The sequence below is a fragment of the Paramisgurnus dabryanus genome, chromosome 11, assembly GCF_030506205.2.
Source record: "Paramisgurnus dabryanus chromosome 11, PD_genome_1.1, whole genome shotgun sequence".
Lineage (NCBI taxonomy): Eukaryota > Metazoa > Chordata > Actinopteri > Cypriniformes > Cobitidae > Paramisgurnus > Paramisgurnus dabryanus.
Genome location: NC_133347.1, coordinates 34,585,257 through 34,603,662, shown reverse-complemented (window position 1 = coordinate 34,603,662; position 18,406 = coordinate 34,585,257). Strand labels below are relative to the sequence as shown.

The 18,406-nt window shown below is 36.6% G+C and overlaps 1 protein-coding gene across 5 annotated transcripts in view; it reads left to right on the top strand.

Moving 5' to 3' along the window:
* nr2c2 (nuclear receptor subfamily 2, group C, member 2) overlaps window positions 1-14,615 on the top strand; it is a 29,243-nt gene extending 14,628 nt beyond the window's left edge. For 3 of the 5 annotated variants that reach the window (XM_065271380.2, XM_065271377.2, XM_065271378.2), the window contains 6 exons: window positions 220-394; window positions 8,111-8,232; window positions 8,322-8,461; window positions 8,961-9,101; window positions 9,196-9,301; window positions 12,301-14,615. In XM_065271380.2, coding sequence (XP_065127452.1) covers window positions 220-394; window positions 8,111-8,232; window positions 8,322-8,461; window positions 8,961-9,101; window positions 9,196-9,301; window positions 12,301-12,475 — 859 coding nt within the window. In that variant the 3' untranslated portion in view covers window positions 12,476-14,615. Of the gene's footprint in view, window positions 1-219; window positions 395-8,110; window positions 8,233-8,321; window positions 8,462-8,960; window positions 9,102-9,195; window positions 9,302-9,428; window positions 9,808-12,300 lie in introns of those variants that run through there. The other 2 variants (XM_065271379.2, XM_073816282.1) reach the window with 2 other exon arrangements.
* Window positions 14,616-18,406: the final 3,791 nt, after the last annotated feature.

Genomic DNA, 18,406 nt, shown 5'->3' with positions numbered 1-18,406 from the left:
AAAATAACAACCATTTGTGTAAGCAACCAAAACAAATCAGTACAGAAACAGAGCAGCTGCACACTGTTACTCACTGTTGCTTTTGTGATGTCAGTAGGGTTTAGAAATACATGATGGTGAGTAAATGGTGACAATTATCATTTTTAGCCTATAATGACTCGTTGGAAAAATGTAATAACTTCTTTATTATGTTTGTGTGTGATGTATGTGGTGCTGCAGTGCCTTTGATACGTTGGCTAAGGCTCTGAACCCCAGTGAAGTGATGGAGACTCAGAGTCTATCAGATGTGGATGGGGTCGGTGGATCTACAATACAAGTGATCAGCAGAGATCGCATTACACCTCTAATAGAAGTTGAGGGACCCCTGCTTACAGACACACACGTCAGCTTCAGGGTGCGTAACAGAAATGTACTTAATCATGCTAAAATCACTTATTAAATGTTTGGTCAAGAAGTCTTCATTGTGTTCCATTTATTTTTTTATAGGTTGTTTTTTTTAAATGATCAGACTTAGATTTTGACACAGTAGATATTAATATAATCCCAAACTCCTATAGGCTAAAACTATCCTGGATCCTATTTTTAGAGCAGATATCATCGATATATCATAGATCCCTGAGGATGGGGTCTTTAGACTGTCCACAACACTAGCTAGCTATGTTTACATGGACCCCTTTACCCTCAATTGGAATGAAATCATTCTGATTGATAAATCCTATCATAGCATTTACACTTAAAGAATTAGTAAAAAAAATCCAGATAATTTACTCACCACAATGGTATCCAAAATGTTGATGTCTTTCTTTGTTCAGTCGAGAAGAAATAATTTTTTTTGAGGAAAACATTCCAGGATTTTCTCATTTTAATGGACTTTAATGGACACCAACACGCAGCAGTTTTAATGCAGTTTAAAGAAGTTTCAAAGGACTCTAAATGATCCCAAACGAGGTATAAGGGTCTTATCTAGGGAAACGATTGTCATTTTTGACAAGAAAAATAAAAAATATGCACTTTTAAACCACAACTTCTCGCCGCCTTCCAGTCCTGTGACGTGCCAGCGCGACCTCAAGTAATTGCGTAATGACGTAGAAAGGTCACGTGTTACATATATGAAACGCACATTTGCGGACCATTTTAAACAATAAACTGACACAAAGACATTAAGTAAGGAATAATTGACGACGGGCCATTGAATTATAAGAAAAGAATGCACACCCAAGGTGCAATGGGGCACGGCGCGAAGCCGCGGTTACCACAAACATTGCTCTGGTGCCTATTTTTAAGACAGTTGACAAGTTAGGTGTGCGGTTATCAGATATTTTTTTTTTTTTTTTTAAACTTTGTATTTATTAAATTTTGTTGTAAATCCCCCCAAAGAACATTCCAGAATATACAATTTAAACAGTTACAGAACACCATTTTCCACCCCGTCCGATAAAAATAAATAAAAGGACAAAAAGTAAATAAATAAATAAAATGAAATTGAAGAAAACATATATATACAGTATATATATATATATATATATAAATAGTAAATAAAATAACACAAACAAAAACTACTGTGCGTATACATACTTACATACATACAAAACCCCGAAGAATAATTACAAATGTTCATATACAAATATCGGTTGTTGAATGAAAAAAATATTTAAGAGCAAGCAATCTTTACATTTCAATTTGTCTATCTATTCACAAATTGTACAAAGGGGGACCATATCTTTTTAAACACCTCTGCTTTACCTCTAGTTGCATAGGTCAATTTTTCAAGAGCAAGATTAGAAATCATCTCTTTAGTCCAGTGTGAGAGAGTAGGTCTCTGAATATTTTTCCACTCGAGTGCAACTACGCGTTTGGCTTGTAGTAGACTGAAATCTACCAGCTTCTGTATACTTGCACTAACAGATACATTTTCAGGATAAATATGCAGTAAACATAGTTTAGGGTCCATAGGAATATACTCTCCAATCATTTCAGAAATCACATCCAAAACCTCCTTCCAGAATTCCTGTAACTCTTTACATTGCCACATGCAATGAAACAATGTACCAGTTTCATCATTACATTTTATGCAATTGTCTGGTATGTTAGGGTTAATCCTATGCAATTTAACAGGGGTGATATATGTCCTAAACATCCATTTATACTGTATTATTCTGCATCTAGTATTGATAGACTGAGTTTGAGCTAACAGGCAAGATTGTTCCCATTCCTCCACAGTGATCTCCACCTGGAGATCTCTTTTCCATGCTGAAAGGTATGCCTGGGAGCTCTCTTTTGATCCAGATAGTAATGTCTTGTAAAGCACAGAAATCTTTCCTCTATCATTTATATGATTCAGAGTAATTCGTTCTAAAGTAGAAGGTTGAGGTTCTGAATATGCTTTTATTTTGGAGTATATGTAACTCCTAATTTGAAGATATTTAAAGAAATGAGTTTGGGGGAGTATATATTTGGCAACCAACTGTTGGAAGGTCATTAGTGTACCTCCTTCATACAAGTTTTTTAACATACATATTCCTTTCAACTGCCAATTTTTAAACCCCATATCGTTTCTTCCAGGTTTGAAGTCATTATTGCCCCATATTGGGGAAAAGGGAGAGATCGATACAGTTTCCTCCAAAAATGAATGGGCCTCATACCAAACTGATATGGTATTTCGGAGAAGGGGGTTGAGAGTGGACTTTTTTAGTGCTTTGATTGGAGCTGAGTATATATATGACTGTATAGGAAGTGGTATGTCATCTTTCTCAATATCGATCCAAGCTGGTTGGTCTGTTGTAGAAAAGTAAAACATAGCTGTTCGAAGTTGTGCCGCCCAGTAGTAAAGTTTTATGTTTGGCATTTGAAGCCCTCCTCGATCATACGGTAGATAAAGAAGGGATAAACGTAGCCGAGGGCGCCTATTATTCCATATGAATCTTGTAAGGGCTTTACTAAGGGTGGAGAGGAGATCAGCAGGTAGTGGAAGAGGTATAGATTGAAAAAGATATAGATATTTTGGCAAAACCGACATTTTGATTATACTTATACGGCCCACTAAGGAGATTGGCATTGTGTTCCATTTGTCTAGAGATTCCAGGACTCTCTGCAGTAACGGATCATAATTAGAGGGAACTATATCATCTATATTAGGTGTTATTCTAATCCCCAAGTAGGTGAAGCCATCAGTCGCGTTGTTAAATTGTGTATAACATGCCGGGGCTTTCCTCTCCTGTTCATTTAATAATAACAGAATACTTTTATTATTATTGACTTTATAACCAGAGAATTTTCCAAATTTCTCCAGTATATTCATCAGGGCAGGGATGGAGTTTTTCAAATTGGTTAAAAATAAAACTATGTCATCTGCAAATAGGGATATACGGTGTTCCCTCTCTCCGATCTTCATACCCCTTATATCTGGATTTTTCCTAATAGTCATAGCCAAGGGTTCAATGGCAAACAAAAACAGTAAAGGGGATAATGGGCATCCTTGTCTCGTACCTCTAGTCAAATCAAACAATTTTGAGATATTATTGTTTGTTATAACTTGGGCAAGTGGTTTATTGTAAAGCAATTTGAGCCATTTTAAATATTCTGTTCCTATTCCAAATCTTCTAAGTGCTTCAAATAGGTAACCCCATTCGATCCTGTCAAATGCTTTTTCCGCATCTAAGGATAGCATTGCATGGTCTTTGTTGTTATGTTTTTTATATAATATGTTTAAAACTCTACGTATATTATTAAAACCCTGTCTACCTATAACAAATCCATTTTGGTCTTCCAGAATCAGTTTGGGTACATGAATTTCAATCCTTTTTGCTAAAGCTTTGCATAGTATTTTTGTATCGCATGACATCAGTGAGATAGGTCGATAAGATGTCCTATCTGTTGGAGATTTACCCGGTTTTAACACTAGAGTGATTAATGCAGACCTTAAAGATGGGGGCAGTATTCCTGTTGCATATGATTCATTAAACACTTCCAGAAGATGAGGTAGTAGTTTTTTAGAAAATGTTTTATAAATCTCTAGTGGCAAGCCATCAGGCCCAGGTGCTTTTCCACTGTTCATACTTTGTACCACTTCTGTCAATTCTTCGATACTTAAATTGTTTTCCAGATCTGGTTTGGTATCTTCTGTCAATTGGGGAAAGTCAAGTTCATCTAGAATATTATTTTGATCTACTGGGGTATCTAAACATTCAGAATTATATAGATTTTCATAATATGATTTGAAGGCATCATTAATTTCTATTGGATCAATCAAAGATTGTCCATTGTCTAGCAAAATTGAGTTTATAGCTCTATTTGCTTGTATCTTTTTTATTCTCCACGCCAACAGTTTCCCGGGTTTCTCACCTTGATCGTAGTAAGACTGCTTTAACCACATCAAATTTGTAGCTATTTTACTACTAGTCAATTTATTGTATTGTGCTTTCAACGAAAGAAGCTTTTTCTTTTCCTCAGGGTTATCATTAACAAAAAGTTGTAATTCTATTTCTTTGATTTGTTGATCAAGATTTCCCAATTGTTTATAGTATTCTTTGGACTTACTCCTTGTGTAACTCATTATTTCACCTCTTATATAAGCCTTAAAGGCTTCCCACCTTATTGAGGCACTAGTCTGGTCTGTATTAATATTAAAATATTCATCTATTTTCCCCCCTATAAAATCTACAAATTTTGAGCTTTGGAGCCAGCTTGTTTGGAATCTAAATCTAAATGGAGTAGAGTATAAATTACAAAACTGTATAGTAAATGAAATGGGGGCATGGTCAGACAATAGAATACTATCATACCAGCATTTTCCTATTTTGGACAGCAGGGTAGTAGAAACTAGGAAGTAGTCAATCCTAGAGTAAGTTTTATGGGTGTTTGAAATACATGAATATTCTCTTTTATTGAGATTGAGATGTCTCCATATCTCAGTTAAGATTAAATCTTTTATACAGTTTTTTATTACTTTCCTTGATTGTTGATGTGTACTGTCGGAACCCGTGGAACGATCAAGCTGTATGTCAAGAACACAATTAAAATCACCTCCAATTATATAATGTCCTGAATATGCTGATAATGTATGAAAAAAATTTTGATGGAAAGAATAATCATCATCATTAGGAGCATATATACTTATTAAGGTTACTTGTACATTCACAATTGAACCATTGAGAATTATAAATCTACCTCGCGGATCAATATGCTGCTTGTGTAACCGAAAAGGGACCGATTTATGAACAAGAATCATAACCCCTCGAGCATGTGAGCTATATGGGGCAGAAAAAACCTGTCCTGGCCATCTTTTGGAAACTCGACTCGTATCCTCCTTTAACAGATGCGTTTCTTGCAAGAAGAGTATATTAACCTTCATTTGTTTAAGCCTACCTAATACCTGTTTTAACTTAACAAGTTTATTCAGTCCCCTTACGTTCCAACTGCTTATTTTTAGCTCTAGTATATTAACTTAGGGATGGTAATTTATGTAAAATAAGGAATTTCTGCATCCAAAGATTTGACTGCTTGACTTGTTTTGTAGAAAGAAAAAAAAAAAAAAAAAAAAACAACAACACAAAAAACAAGAAAAAAAACCCGTGCATTTTTCTCAAACGAACTGCACTAACAACCCACCCTTCTAAACTTTGGTTATGGAAAACAATAGATCCACTAAAGGTGGAGCAACACAGTGTAAATATGTGAACAATGGTTAACATTACATTGAAAACGCTAAGAACAGCGCGAGCTACCCATAAGCAATACCCTTATTAAATAAAATGCAGTCTGTATACCAGATTCATATCGTGGCCATATGATGTCAGAGCTTTCAGGTTCAGTTTTCACTGACTTCATGTCAGTTGCAAAATGTGGTATATGCCCAAAGTTTACCTTTTGTTACTTAAATGGAGATTGACGGAGTTCACGCGATAGACTTTAGCGCCCGAATGTACTCCTCCGCTTCTATGACGGTCTTGAAGATGCGTCGCTTATCTTCGTGAGTCACTATTAAATGAGCTGGGTAAAGCATACCGTAACGAATATTCATGGATTTCAGCTGGGCTTTTACTCCATCGAAGCATCGCTGACGTTGGCGAGTCTCTGCTGACAGGTCTGGAAACAGACTAATCCGGTGGACTCCGTAGCGTATCTCCTTTATTTTCCTGGCAGCCCTCAGTGTCTTTTCACGATCTTTGTAATTCAGAAACTTCATCACTATTGTTCTGGGAGTATTAGGACGATTTGGGTTGGTTTGGCCCACCCGATGTGCCCGTTCAATTATCGGAGCTTCTGTAAAACAGTCAGTCAGAACTTTGGGAAGCCAGTCCTCCAGAAAAGCACACGCATCCGAGCCCTCAGTTTTCTCCGGTAGACCCACCATTCTTAGGTTTGAACGGCGTCCTCGATCTTCCAAATCCTGAATCTTGTTAGATAGCATCTCAACCGTTTGTTCTAGTTTGTTGGTTTTCTGTCGGAGCGTAGTGACGTCTTCCTCCGTTTGAGAGATCCTTTCCTCTGCTTCTCGGATTCTTTTAGATTGTGACAGCATCTCTGCCTTAAGCCCGTTTATGGCTTCTAACATATCAGTGGATTGCTTGGTCATGTCATCTCTTAATGATTGGATTGCTGAAAGTATCGAGTTTGTAGCCTCGCTCCCGTTAGCATCGCTCTGGTCGTTAACCGCTAGCTTGTTGGTTTGATCTGCGTTGTCGGAGCTCGCTTGAGGCTGAGGTTTCGGCGGTTGTCCCGTTTTTGTGTTTTTTGGAGGCATGATCATTTGCAGAAAACTTTTTTGTTGTTTTAACCAGTTGAGGGTAAGCCTTGGTTGCAATGTAGAGTTAAATTTCAGGAGTGTTAGCGTCAGCTCAAAACAACGTGACCTACCAGCTGCGCGCCATAACCGGAAGTCGGTTATCAGATATTAATGCATACCCACGGAACATTTCTCAGCCAATCAGAATACAGCATTCAACAGACCCGTGGTATAATTAGTATAATTCCACATACAACAACTTCGAAACGGTCCTCTTTCTCCACACTTGTAAACACTGGGGTGTAGTTTCGCATACGTCATCCGTGACCTCTTGACATGATGACATATTGCATGAGATCGCGCTGGCGCGTCACAGGACCGGAGATAGATGAGAAGTTGTGTTTTAAAAGTGAATTTTTTTTCTTGTCAAAAATGACAATCGTTTCGCTAGATAAGACCCTTATGCCTCGTTTGGGATCCTTTACAGTCCTTTGAAACGCCGTTGAAACTGCAATTTGAAACTGCATTAAAACTGTTACGTGTTGGGGTCCACAAAATGAGAAAAATCCTGGAATGTTTTCCTCAAAAAACATAATTTCTTCTCGACTGAACAAAAAAAGACATCAACATTGTGGATGACATGGTGGTGAGTAAATTATCTAGATTTTTTTTTTAAGAAAATTAACTAATCCTTTAATAATGTGATCGGATTGATGTGCATGTTTTAATGTCACAAGCTTCAAATCAGATTTCATCATTTAACATTTATACATTTCACAAATATAGCTTCACGCTGTTTCAAGATACACATACAAACCATCCTCTTAAAATCGCTGTGCATCTATTTCAGGTCATAATTAATAAACGACGAGCACACTGAGCTTTGTGCCATGCTTATTATCAAGCAGCAGCAAAAACCAACCATTCACGTGTGCTCAAAAGCGTGTTTGGCTTCACACAGAGACCATCCGCAGAAGATTGCACATGCGCCCCAGTTTCAGTTATCAATCCGATCAAGTGTTTACAAAATATTTTAAAGGTATAAATCACCCCTAGATTTTGAATCAGTTTGGCTCTTTTTTATTCTGATTGAGGTGTTTACATGGAGCATTTTCATTCAGATTGAACATTTAAACGGATTATATTTGTCCATGTAAACACAGCTACTGTAACATCTCGAGGGTTGGCGTAAGCAAGCCTCAGCAAGATTTCTTCGCAACATGTAAAAATTAAGCATTTTCACATTTAATGGAGTTATAATTACTATGAATAATCTGTTTTATTTTCACTGTTTTTAATCTAAAGAGCAAAACGAATACTCATACTGGCATCAATTAAATTTGATCTTGGAGCTCTCTGATGATTGTTTGATTTTTTTCTATGTAGTTGACAATGCCAAGCCCAATGCCAGAGTACCTGAATGTGCATTATATCTGTGAGTCTGCATCACGCCTGCTTTTTCTCTCCATGCACTGGGCGCGGTCTATCCCAGCATTCCTTGCTCTCGGGTGAGATTTCAGTGCTTGACAGCCACTGAGTGTGCATGTTGTTAAATATGCTCTGTATAAATGTGTTATGAGTATTGTGTGTTGTGTAGGCAGGAGTGTAACACAGCCCTGGTACGAGCGTGTTGGAATGAGCTGTTCACTCTGGGATTGGCGCAGTGCGCTCAAATAATGAGTCTGTCTACCATCCTCGCCGCCATCGTCAATCACCTACAGTCCAGCATACAGGACGGTACGCACCAGATAAACATTATGGGGTGGTTTCCCAGACAGGGCTTAAGCCTAGTCCCAGACTAATTTAAATGTTAGTGTTATCTTGATTGAAAACAACTTGCACTGACATATCTTAAAATATATCAGTGCAAGTGTTGTGTCTTAAGATGCACACCAATAATGTTTATTTATAAATTATGCTTTTAAAATGACTTAAACATCCTGCTTTAACTAAGGCCAAGTCTTGGCTTAAGCTAATCCCTGTCCGGGAAACCACCCCATATGCCATACTAATGCTCATCTCTGTGATGAAATAGTGTAGCGCATTATATAGTCCGTGTTATCAGACTGTGCTTTGATGTTAAGACAGGTTGGTTTACCAGCACAGAGTTATTTCTTAAAGATTAATTACAGATAAACAGATTAGTAATCAAATCAAATGAATTCAGAAGTTTTGATATGACTGCACAGTGTTGTCAGCAGCCCATAATTCATTAATAACTGATACACTCTTCTAGTAGACAAGCTATCAAGTGAGCGTATTAAACTGGTCATGGAGCACATATGGAAGCTACAAGAGTTCTGCAACAGCATGGCAAAGCTGGAGACCGATGGATATGAGTATGCTTACCTGAAAGCCATTGCCCTCTTCAGTCCAGGTGAACATGCCAACACATGCAATCCTGAGTGTTTCATACGTTTGTAATACATGTGGATTAGGTTTTCTAACAACCGTTTTCATAATTTCACAAGATCATCCGGGTTTAAACAGCTGTAGTCAGATTGAGAAGTTTCAGGAGAAAGCACAGATGGAGCTCCATGATTATGTCCAGAAGACTTACCCTGATGACACATACAGGTGTGTTCTTTACTGCAGGATTATTATTATGAAAATGAACGAGTAATTAAACGTTTGTCGTTATTTACTTGTGCTGGAGACTAGGCATATGTCTGTCTAAACTCAGATGTAATTTGTGTAATTTCAGAGTAACCGTTCATAGTGATTAGATGTTAGGCTCCAAAAATGACCAACAGCATATAAAAGTACAATATAACTCATTTTTTATTGTACAGTTCAAGTTTTCGAATTGTTGAAAATTTAAATGTAAAACATTTCCCAGGAAATATTTCTGTTAACTATAGCTCTTAAAGGCGCTCTAAGCGAATTGAAGCGTTTTAGACCATAAAACATTTTTTGTTACATACCGGAAACATCTCCTCACTATCTGCTTGCTGCCTGTCCGCTGATCAAACTGTAAAAAAACGCGATCTCTGTAGACAGCCCAGGCTTCACAAACGGCAATATTAACAAGTGGCCAAACCTAGCATCACAAAACAAAACAAAGTATTCCAGCCAATAAACGACAAGAAGGATTTGGGGGTGGGGGTTGGGCGCGTTCATGAAAGCACGGAAGGGAGGGGGAGGGGGAGGAGTTAGCTACACTCCGTCTGTTTGAAAACAGTTTCAAACGTCAACAATAACTAACGTCTCGCAGATTCGCTTAGAGAGCCTTTAAAATAAATATGAATATGCATGTTTGGTAACCCCTGTTCAAAATTTCTGTTACTGTGTATAGCTAAGCGAAGACATGATGATTTTCAAAAGTCATAAAGAATATATGCTTTTTAATACTTTATGTGAGATTGCTTCTTGATTTCTAGGTTATTTACATGATTACATGATTTAAGTTTGAAAATAAGTATAAATGTTTTGGTCAGGGGATTTTAAGGTTTCTCTTGAAGTGTAGAGCACTGAGGATTTTAAGGTGTTTAGGATCATTTTTATGATGTCCTCTTTTCATTTCTATCTTTTTTGATTGCTTTGTATTTAAGTGTGACATCATTCATTTCTTTACCAGTGAAATGCTTGTTTGTAACACAAATGCATAGCAGCATAGCAGGAATGATTCATGTGTAACAGATGCGAGAGGTGTTTTATTACCCATTGAGGCCAGAAAGTTCTGTTTTGTTTTTTTGTATGCATCAGCTTGTGTACATTTCAGATTTAAGCTACTGAACCCTGTGTTCTTTTGATGATTTTTAGACAAAGGTTATATTTGTGGACAGTAGAACAGAGCTTCACCTCTCTAGTGTCTGCTGGGCGGTATGAACAAAAATCCATTTCATGGAATGAGGGATATTTCATGGTATAAATGTTCTTCAGTTTTATGTTTATATTATTTTTGGAATATACAAATTTGAAGAAATTTCCCACTAGCTAAATGCTCATCACAGTTTTTAACCCTGGAGAACCCAAGAACCCTTCTCTTAGCATTAATTAACATTGGCCAAATTTGACCCATGGGTTCTCCAGGGTTAAAATATAATAAGTTAAAGTTAGTGTTAAAGCAACACTATGTAGTTTCCATGTAAAGTTGACTTACGGCTCCCCCATGTGGTTGAAAAGTGCAACAGTGCCTGGTATCAGACACTCTTTTGCAGGCAGGGGGAGGGGCGGGGCTGTGTGCTCTACCCTCCACCTCGACTTTCAGAGTGTGCTTGTAGCAGCTAGGAGGCTGCTCAGGTTGCAGCAGCAGTAGAATTTGTCTAGTTAAGAGTTGTTCTATCACTGAAATAATTTTAGAGACATTATTTAAAGGTTGAAAAACTACATAGTGTTGCTTTTAAGTAACAGGATGTAGGATTGTGGCCAAAACTGGTACTGCAATCACACAACTGGTGGCCAATGCACAACATGACAACATAAACATCAGTTGAGGGCTGCAACTCCACTTTTTAAATGACAATGTCCTGGCCGGACCACTGTTGTCAAGTATGAATATGCACAAACCAGACAGGAGAAATACCTGTATATGAGATCTTTAGATATGGAGATTATAAATGTGACCGGTCAGGTGGTGATCATGAAGTCTGTTTTAAGGTCTTGTCGCTCTTTACTTTCTTAGACTTGCACCTTAACTGTTGCGTCTTTTTCTTGTGTTTTTGATCAAAGATGTTTGTAGTATGAGCAAACGGGTTATGGGTTGCAGATGTGTTGAGGAGCTCATATTTGGGTTTTAGGAGTATTTGTGTAGCTTTGGAATTTGCATTTCCTAATGTTGCTTAAAGTGTTAAAGTGAATTGTTTATTATTAACTTTATACTTTCTGGAGAGATCAGGCCATCTTTTACTCACTTAAATATTAACAGTAAAATGAATTTTGACCAGGGGTGCGTTATTGGCATTTATACTACGAGGCTGTTGAATGCTTTATTCTGATTGGTTGAGAAATGTTCAACAGGTGTTGATTCTTTTTCTGTAAACGCACACCTAACCTGTCAAATGTCTTAAAATAACCACCAGAGCAATGTCTGTGGTAACCGGGGTATAAGCGAAATAATTGAGTCCGGTCCTTTGAATTATTTGAAAATAATGCACACCCGCTTGCGTTGTTGGGTGTGCATTATTTTTTTATAATTCAACGGCCCATCATCAACTATTGCTTACACCACTATAAGAGGCAAGGGCACTACATAAACAATTAAGAGCTACAAGTTAAGGAAAAGTTGTTAGTGAAGTAAAAATTTCTGTTATAGTAGGAGGTATACATTTTTTGGTCTTTTTGAAAAGATGACAGACATGGTCACTGTAAGCTGTGTAATGCATGTAAAATAAATATTTGCATTCTAGTTCCTACACACTGGGATAAGTTGAAATGATTGAAATGAATGGTCACTGATGAATAATATTTTATTACTCTCTTAAATTCAATTCAAATTCATTTCTGTAGCACTTTTCACAAATTCGCAGTGTAACAAAGCAGCTTTAGAATAAAAACATATTAGTACAGTCAGTTCAGATAAACTTTTTAACAGGCTCATTTAATGTCTCCTGACGAATTGTTGATTGATTCGGTAGGTTGGCACGACTACTGTTGCGTTTACCAGCACTTCGACTGATGAGCTCCAGTATAACAGAGGAACTTTTCTTCACTGGACTTATCGGCAATGTACCGATCGACAGTATCATCCCATATATTCTCAAAATGGAGACTGCAGACTACAACAGCCAAATCACAGGCCCCTCTGTGTGACCACACATCTCATTTGAACCCTTTTCCCAATATACCCTGATCCTGACAAATTGACGGATTGACGTTGTATTGGACCGACCAACAAGCTCTACCTCAAGAGGAGCTGCAAAAGCGAATGCCACTTTTTATGTGAGCGCTACTATAGACTTCTTGTGTTACCGGGGACAGACGTAGGTCTCTTTCCTTTTTACTTTTATTAAGAAAAAAAAAACTTGAGCACTTCATTAAATGATTCCAGTAGGAGCTATCCATTCTTCAGAACTCTCCAAGATGTTTTTTATTAACTTAAGTATTTACAGCAATGGACTGTATGATCTTTTAACTCACAAGATGTGAACCAGGTCATTTTTGACACAAATAAAAAAAGTAATTATGTTTAACATAAAAAAAATGAAGATAATTATAATGTGTGGAAGTAAACGTTTTGTGAGTTTCACTCAAATACATAAAATTCTATAGGTCAATCTCATGAAAAATCAATCAAATGTTCGACCTTATTCTGCCTATTCTTAAGTCGAGTTGTAATTTATTGAATAAAATTTTAAATTAATTATAAAAAAGGTCACGTTTTTGATATGACTTGTATCCTTATTATATGACTTATGTCTGTCACTGCTTGTGGGGATGGTGTGTATTGTCACAGGTTGTTATTTTTCTGTACTGTATCACCTCTGCACTCATGACAATCATAAACAACATTGCACTTAACCTCAACATCTGCTTTTATTTTAATGGGTTAATTAAAAAAATAACTGTCACAAAATTACATGTTTCATATGTAACTAAAACACAGCAATTTGATGCTGTTTAGTATGAAGGTTTTTATGTAGCGGCTGCAAATAGATCAGCGGTTTTTAGGTCAATTTATTGTGTATTAAACATCAAATCAAATAACAATATCCCATTTTTTAAGGTAATGTTTGAGTGATATTTAAGTATTAAAATTCATCTGTTTGTTTGTATGGATATTGACTTGAAAGACATCAGATCTTACAGATGTTTGCCTTGTCATCGTTTATGGTTTATGCAGCTACAGCATGTAGCATAAAGGTAATTCATTTCTGTTAACTGTTGGCCATCATTAGCCACATTGTATTTGTTTTCAAACTGAATATAAAATAATATTCCATTTCTGAACATCATTATTCCATTTCCTTTAAAAATATTATCACCAGCTGTAAATCAAGGTCTAAGATACTGTATATCCAGAATAAGCATATCTGTTATGAGAGCATTCTTGGCTGAAAAGTACGACATATTTTCAGTATGTGTCATTTTAATCATCTTTAGCACTTCAATTTCAGTTTGTTTGTTTTAATGCCTTATTCAATTGTATATAGCAGTTTGTCTTGGACAGATTGTTTTAGAGGTTTTTGGCAGACACCAGTGTGATTGTAATCATAAGTGGTCATGCAAATATTGACATTTCTCAATATCAGGCTTGTTTTTCATAAAAATTGCTTGAATTATTTAATAGTTCAATTGTGCTCCACAGTTCTTACTTGTGTTCTTCTGTTTTCTAACGTATCTATAATATAAGGTTTGTTGATTATATTTAAACGGGACAGTAAATCAATAACTGATGTATGGACAGATATTTAAGGATTTTCTAGCATTAATGCTTAACAATCTTTCTTGCGTGCTCTCATTTAAAAAAAAACAACAACACTTTTGTATTTACCCCCTTACGAACACATTTTAATTTTCTATGGTTTTAACACAGGCAGGCTGGTGTACGTTATAAGATGCCTAATGTTTTTGTTTTCAACCTGTCAGAGATGGTTTTTATAGGTGTTGTAATGCCATGTGATAAGATTTGTTGTATGTGTATTTTCATACGAGTGCATATAATTGTTTTCCTCCATTTTTATCTGTCTGTGCAACCCAGAAAAATTGTGCATGAACTAGCTTATGCATTTTGTTAAATGCAATACACATGCAGATTTTAAATATTGTGGCTTGAGCAAGAAAATATACATATATGCACAGATGTATACACTGTGTGTGTATGAATGACACCAGACCGAAGCAAAAAAAATTATAATAGCAGTACATTTCTGGTATTGATCCTGTTGTGTATCTTGTGGAGCAAGCAATGACCTCAGTGTGTAGTAAATTAAAGCGTTTTTTTTTTATTATTTGTTGAGCATATTTGAAATATACTGTTCAGATCAATTAAACAATTGTTCTTTTCTCATGTTTGGAGCCAAAACCTTTTCTCTGATTTGCCTGGGAAATATAGAGGAATCTGTACTTGAATAACTATATTGTGTGTAGCACCTTTCACAATAAGTATTATTTCAAATGTTACAGAAGTTAAGGAGTATTATGAAAAATATTTACAACAGAAGGAGTACAATATGAAAAATAATTTTGAAAGCACATTTTGTATTAGTTTTAGTCATAGTCATGAGATTTTAGGCAACTAAATCTACATAAATAATAATAAGTCAAGTAATCATAAATCAGAATTAAATATTTAAAACTTTTTTTATTTGTATGTGTTTATAAGCCTTGCAAATGTTAATATTTAAGCGATTTATACTATTTAAGCCACAAAGATGCTAAAGTGAGCTGTTGCAAACACACTCATGAACACAAACTCAAAACTGCACTTGACTGGAGATATGCACACAAATTATCTTCTAATACCAAAGTCTTGGCAAGTATTCTCATAAACACATTATTATAAGTGAACGAGTTCAGAAAGAAATCAGTATGGATCCGCTGCACTTATCTGTTCTTAAAGGGACCGTTCCTCTTATAAAAAATGCTTATGTTTTTGTGACCGTACTACGTTAATCAAACTACAGAAGACAAAAGGAAAATCATTTCTAAATCTTTTTTTTTTACATGTTTATTCAGTGTAAGCATTTACAATATACAATGTGTCTTTCCAAGGAAGAAACTATAAGAGCACGTAAACACAAGATCTTTAAAGATTTGTGACAAATTGGCATCAAGTAAACAAAGAAAAGCAATAGAATAAATAAATGAAAACAGTGCATAAATTATAAGATACATGCATAAACATATTCAAAATAATAAATAAGTAGATGAAGAGACTACAAAAGCAAAAATAGAACCACTTATAAATAATAATGTTGGTGGTTAGACACAAAGTCAATCAAAACCTACAGAAAGGCACATTAATATTTCCTGTGCATAGATCTATCATCAAAAGATTCCAGCCTAAAGTGGAGACTGATACATGTCATTTGGAACCGGAAAACAAACAAACCAAAAAAAAACAACAACATACTGAATGATAATTGCGCAGGGTGGAAACTAGCAAAAGACACTTGCGTCGAGCATTGCGCTGCATTGCGCCGGGTGTAAGATAGAGCCCCAAAAGTTATAAAAGTTCTGTGCGTTACCCTTAAGTACAGCAGCCAGCCTCTCATGGGGCAAAACTGCAAAGATATTTCTATACCACTGTGTCACAGGGGGAGGAGTGTCATTGATCCATATAATATGGATGCATTTCCTTGCCACGAGCAGTAGTTTATCTAGCAGTTTGTATCCTGTTTCATCCAAATGAAGTGTCATTGCCTGTCTCTTGGATGGAAGTCTCAAAAGAAAAAGACCAGGGTCTTTTTTTAATTTTATCTGAAGAATGGTGTTAATTTCTGAAATAATGAAGCTCCAAAATCTAGAGATTTACATACAACTCCAAAAACAGTGAAAGTATGTCCCCAACTCTGTATGGCACTTATTTTGATTATTTTATTACTTAGTAGTTTGATCATTTTATTCCTGTTCCTATGGATCCTGAAGCAGTCTTCATAGCTGATGTGGGCTTAAGGTTTCTGCTGGACATTTGTTATTAAATTTAAGAAAGAGTCCTGGACATACTATAAGCATACAATACAGCAGATGCTAATAGTCTCTATGGGTTTTGAACGAAGCAATCAAATCTATTCTTTAGATCTGATAGTTTGTGGGTGTCTTTTCTTGGAATTTTTTTCCCTTCCCAAAGCGAGTAGGTTGATCCTTTTATCACTGTTCCTATTGGTACTGAAGCAGTCTTTTTTTCTGATGTGGGCCTAAGGCTTCTGCTGAACATATGTTATGAAATTTAAGAAAGAGTCCCAAAACATTTAATGCTTTCAAGCAAAATGTATTCATGTATGTGTCCACTTGTGTGGGTGTGACTCTGACTCTGACTGTAAAAGCCAGACAACAGTTTGATCGTATACAGAAATGCACAGGACCAATTTTTGGCTGGCTGGTTTCAACACTCTGTTGTCTAGGGGTTAGAGCACTAACTCTCCCATCGGGGAGACCCAGGTTGGAATCCCTCAAAGTTCAATGGCCTTCTCCATGGGAAAGTAGGCACTTACTTTGCCCTGATAGTGTTTGTGGGCAGCTTCTAGCCTGCAAACTCTCTTTTGCCTTCACAAAGTAGTTATGATCATTTTATTACTGTTCCTATGGCTCCTGAAGCAGTCTACTTAGCTGGTGTGGGCTTAAGGTTTCTGCCGGACATTTGTTATTAAATTTAAGAAAGAGTCCTGGACATACAATACAGTAGATGCTAATAGTCTCTATGGGTTTTGAAAGAAGCAATCAAATCTATTTTAGATCTGATCGTTTGTGGGTTTCCTGCTTGAAATTTTTATTTTCCCTTCCCAAGGCGAGTAGATTGATTATTTAATCACTGCTCCTTCTTATGGCTACTGAAGTAGCTTTCTTTTCTGATGCGGGCTTAAGGATTCTGCTGAACATTTGTGATAAAATTTAAGATATAGCAACAAGCTTTAAGTGGCCTTCTCCATTGACAAGTAGGCACTTACTTTGCTCTGATAGAGTTTGTGGGCAGCTTCTAGCCTGCAAATTGTCTTCTGCCTGTACAAAGGGAGTACTTTGATCATTTAATCACTGTTCCTATGGCTCCTGAAGCAGTTTTCATAGCTGATGTGGGCTTAAGGTTTCTGCTAGACAATTGTTATTAAATTTAAGAAAGAGTCCTGTACATACTATTAGCATACAATACAGCAGATGCCAACAGTCTCTTTGGGTTTTAAAAAAAGCAATCAAATCTTCTTTAGACCTGATTGTTTTTGGGTTTCTTGCTTGGAATTTTTTTCCCTTCCCAAAGCAAGTAGATTGATCCTTTTATCACTGTTCCTATGGATACTGAAGCAGTCTTCTTTTCTGATGTGGGCTTAAGGCTTCTGCTGAACATACGTTATGGAATTTAAGATAAAGTCCCAAAACATTTGCTTTCAAGCAAAATGTATTCATGTATGTGTCAACTTTTGTGGGTGTGACTCTGACTGTACAAGCCAGCCAACTGTTTGATCGTATACAGCAATACTCAGGACCAGTTTTTGGCTGGCCGGTTTCAACACATTCTCTGTGGTCTAGGGGGTAGAGGACTAACTCTCCTATCGGGGAGACCCACGTTTGAATCCCTGTCTTCATAGCTGATGTGGGCTTAAGGGTTTCTGCTGGACATTTGTTATTAAATTTAAGAAAGAGGGACTTCAGCTTATGGCGTGGTACTGAGAAGACGCGAGCGTTAACCCTCCTGCAATTTTTGCAAATACAACCCTTAAAACCTACGTAAAACAGTGCTGTTACGCATAGTATTTTGTGGAAAAAGACGTGTGTTTAAAATGTCACCAAAACGGAAGACTAAGACGCATGGGAAAATAGACGATTTACAAGATATGCAACAGGGCTCGGGTCAAACTGACGACGACACGAGAGATGGCGGGATGGATGGCAACTGCAACTCTGTTAAATCATCCAACTCCAGCTTTAGCAATGCCGATGTTGTACAAAAATATTAAAGATATGGAGAAACGAGTCACAAATAAAATCGATGGGGTTAATTCGGTAATCAATGAACTGACTGAGAGAGTTAAAGAAGCCGAGGAATGATCTCTGGGGCGGAGGACAAAATCGTGCAACTTAAGGGACATG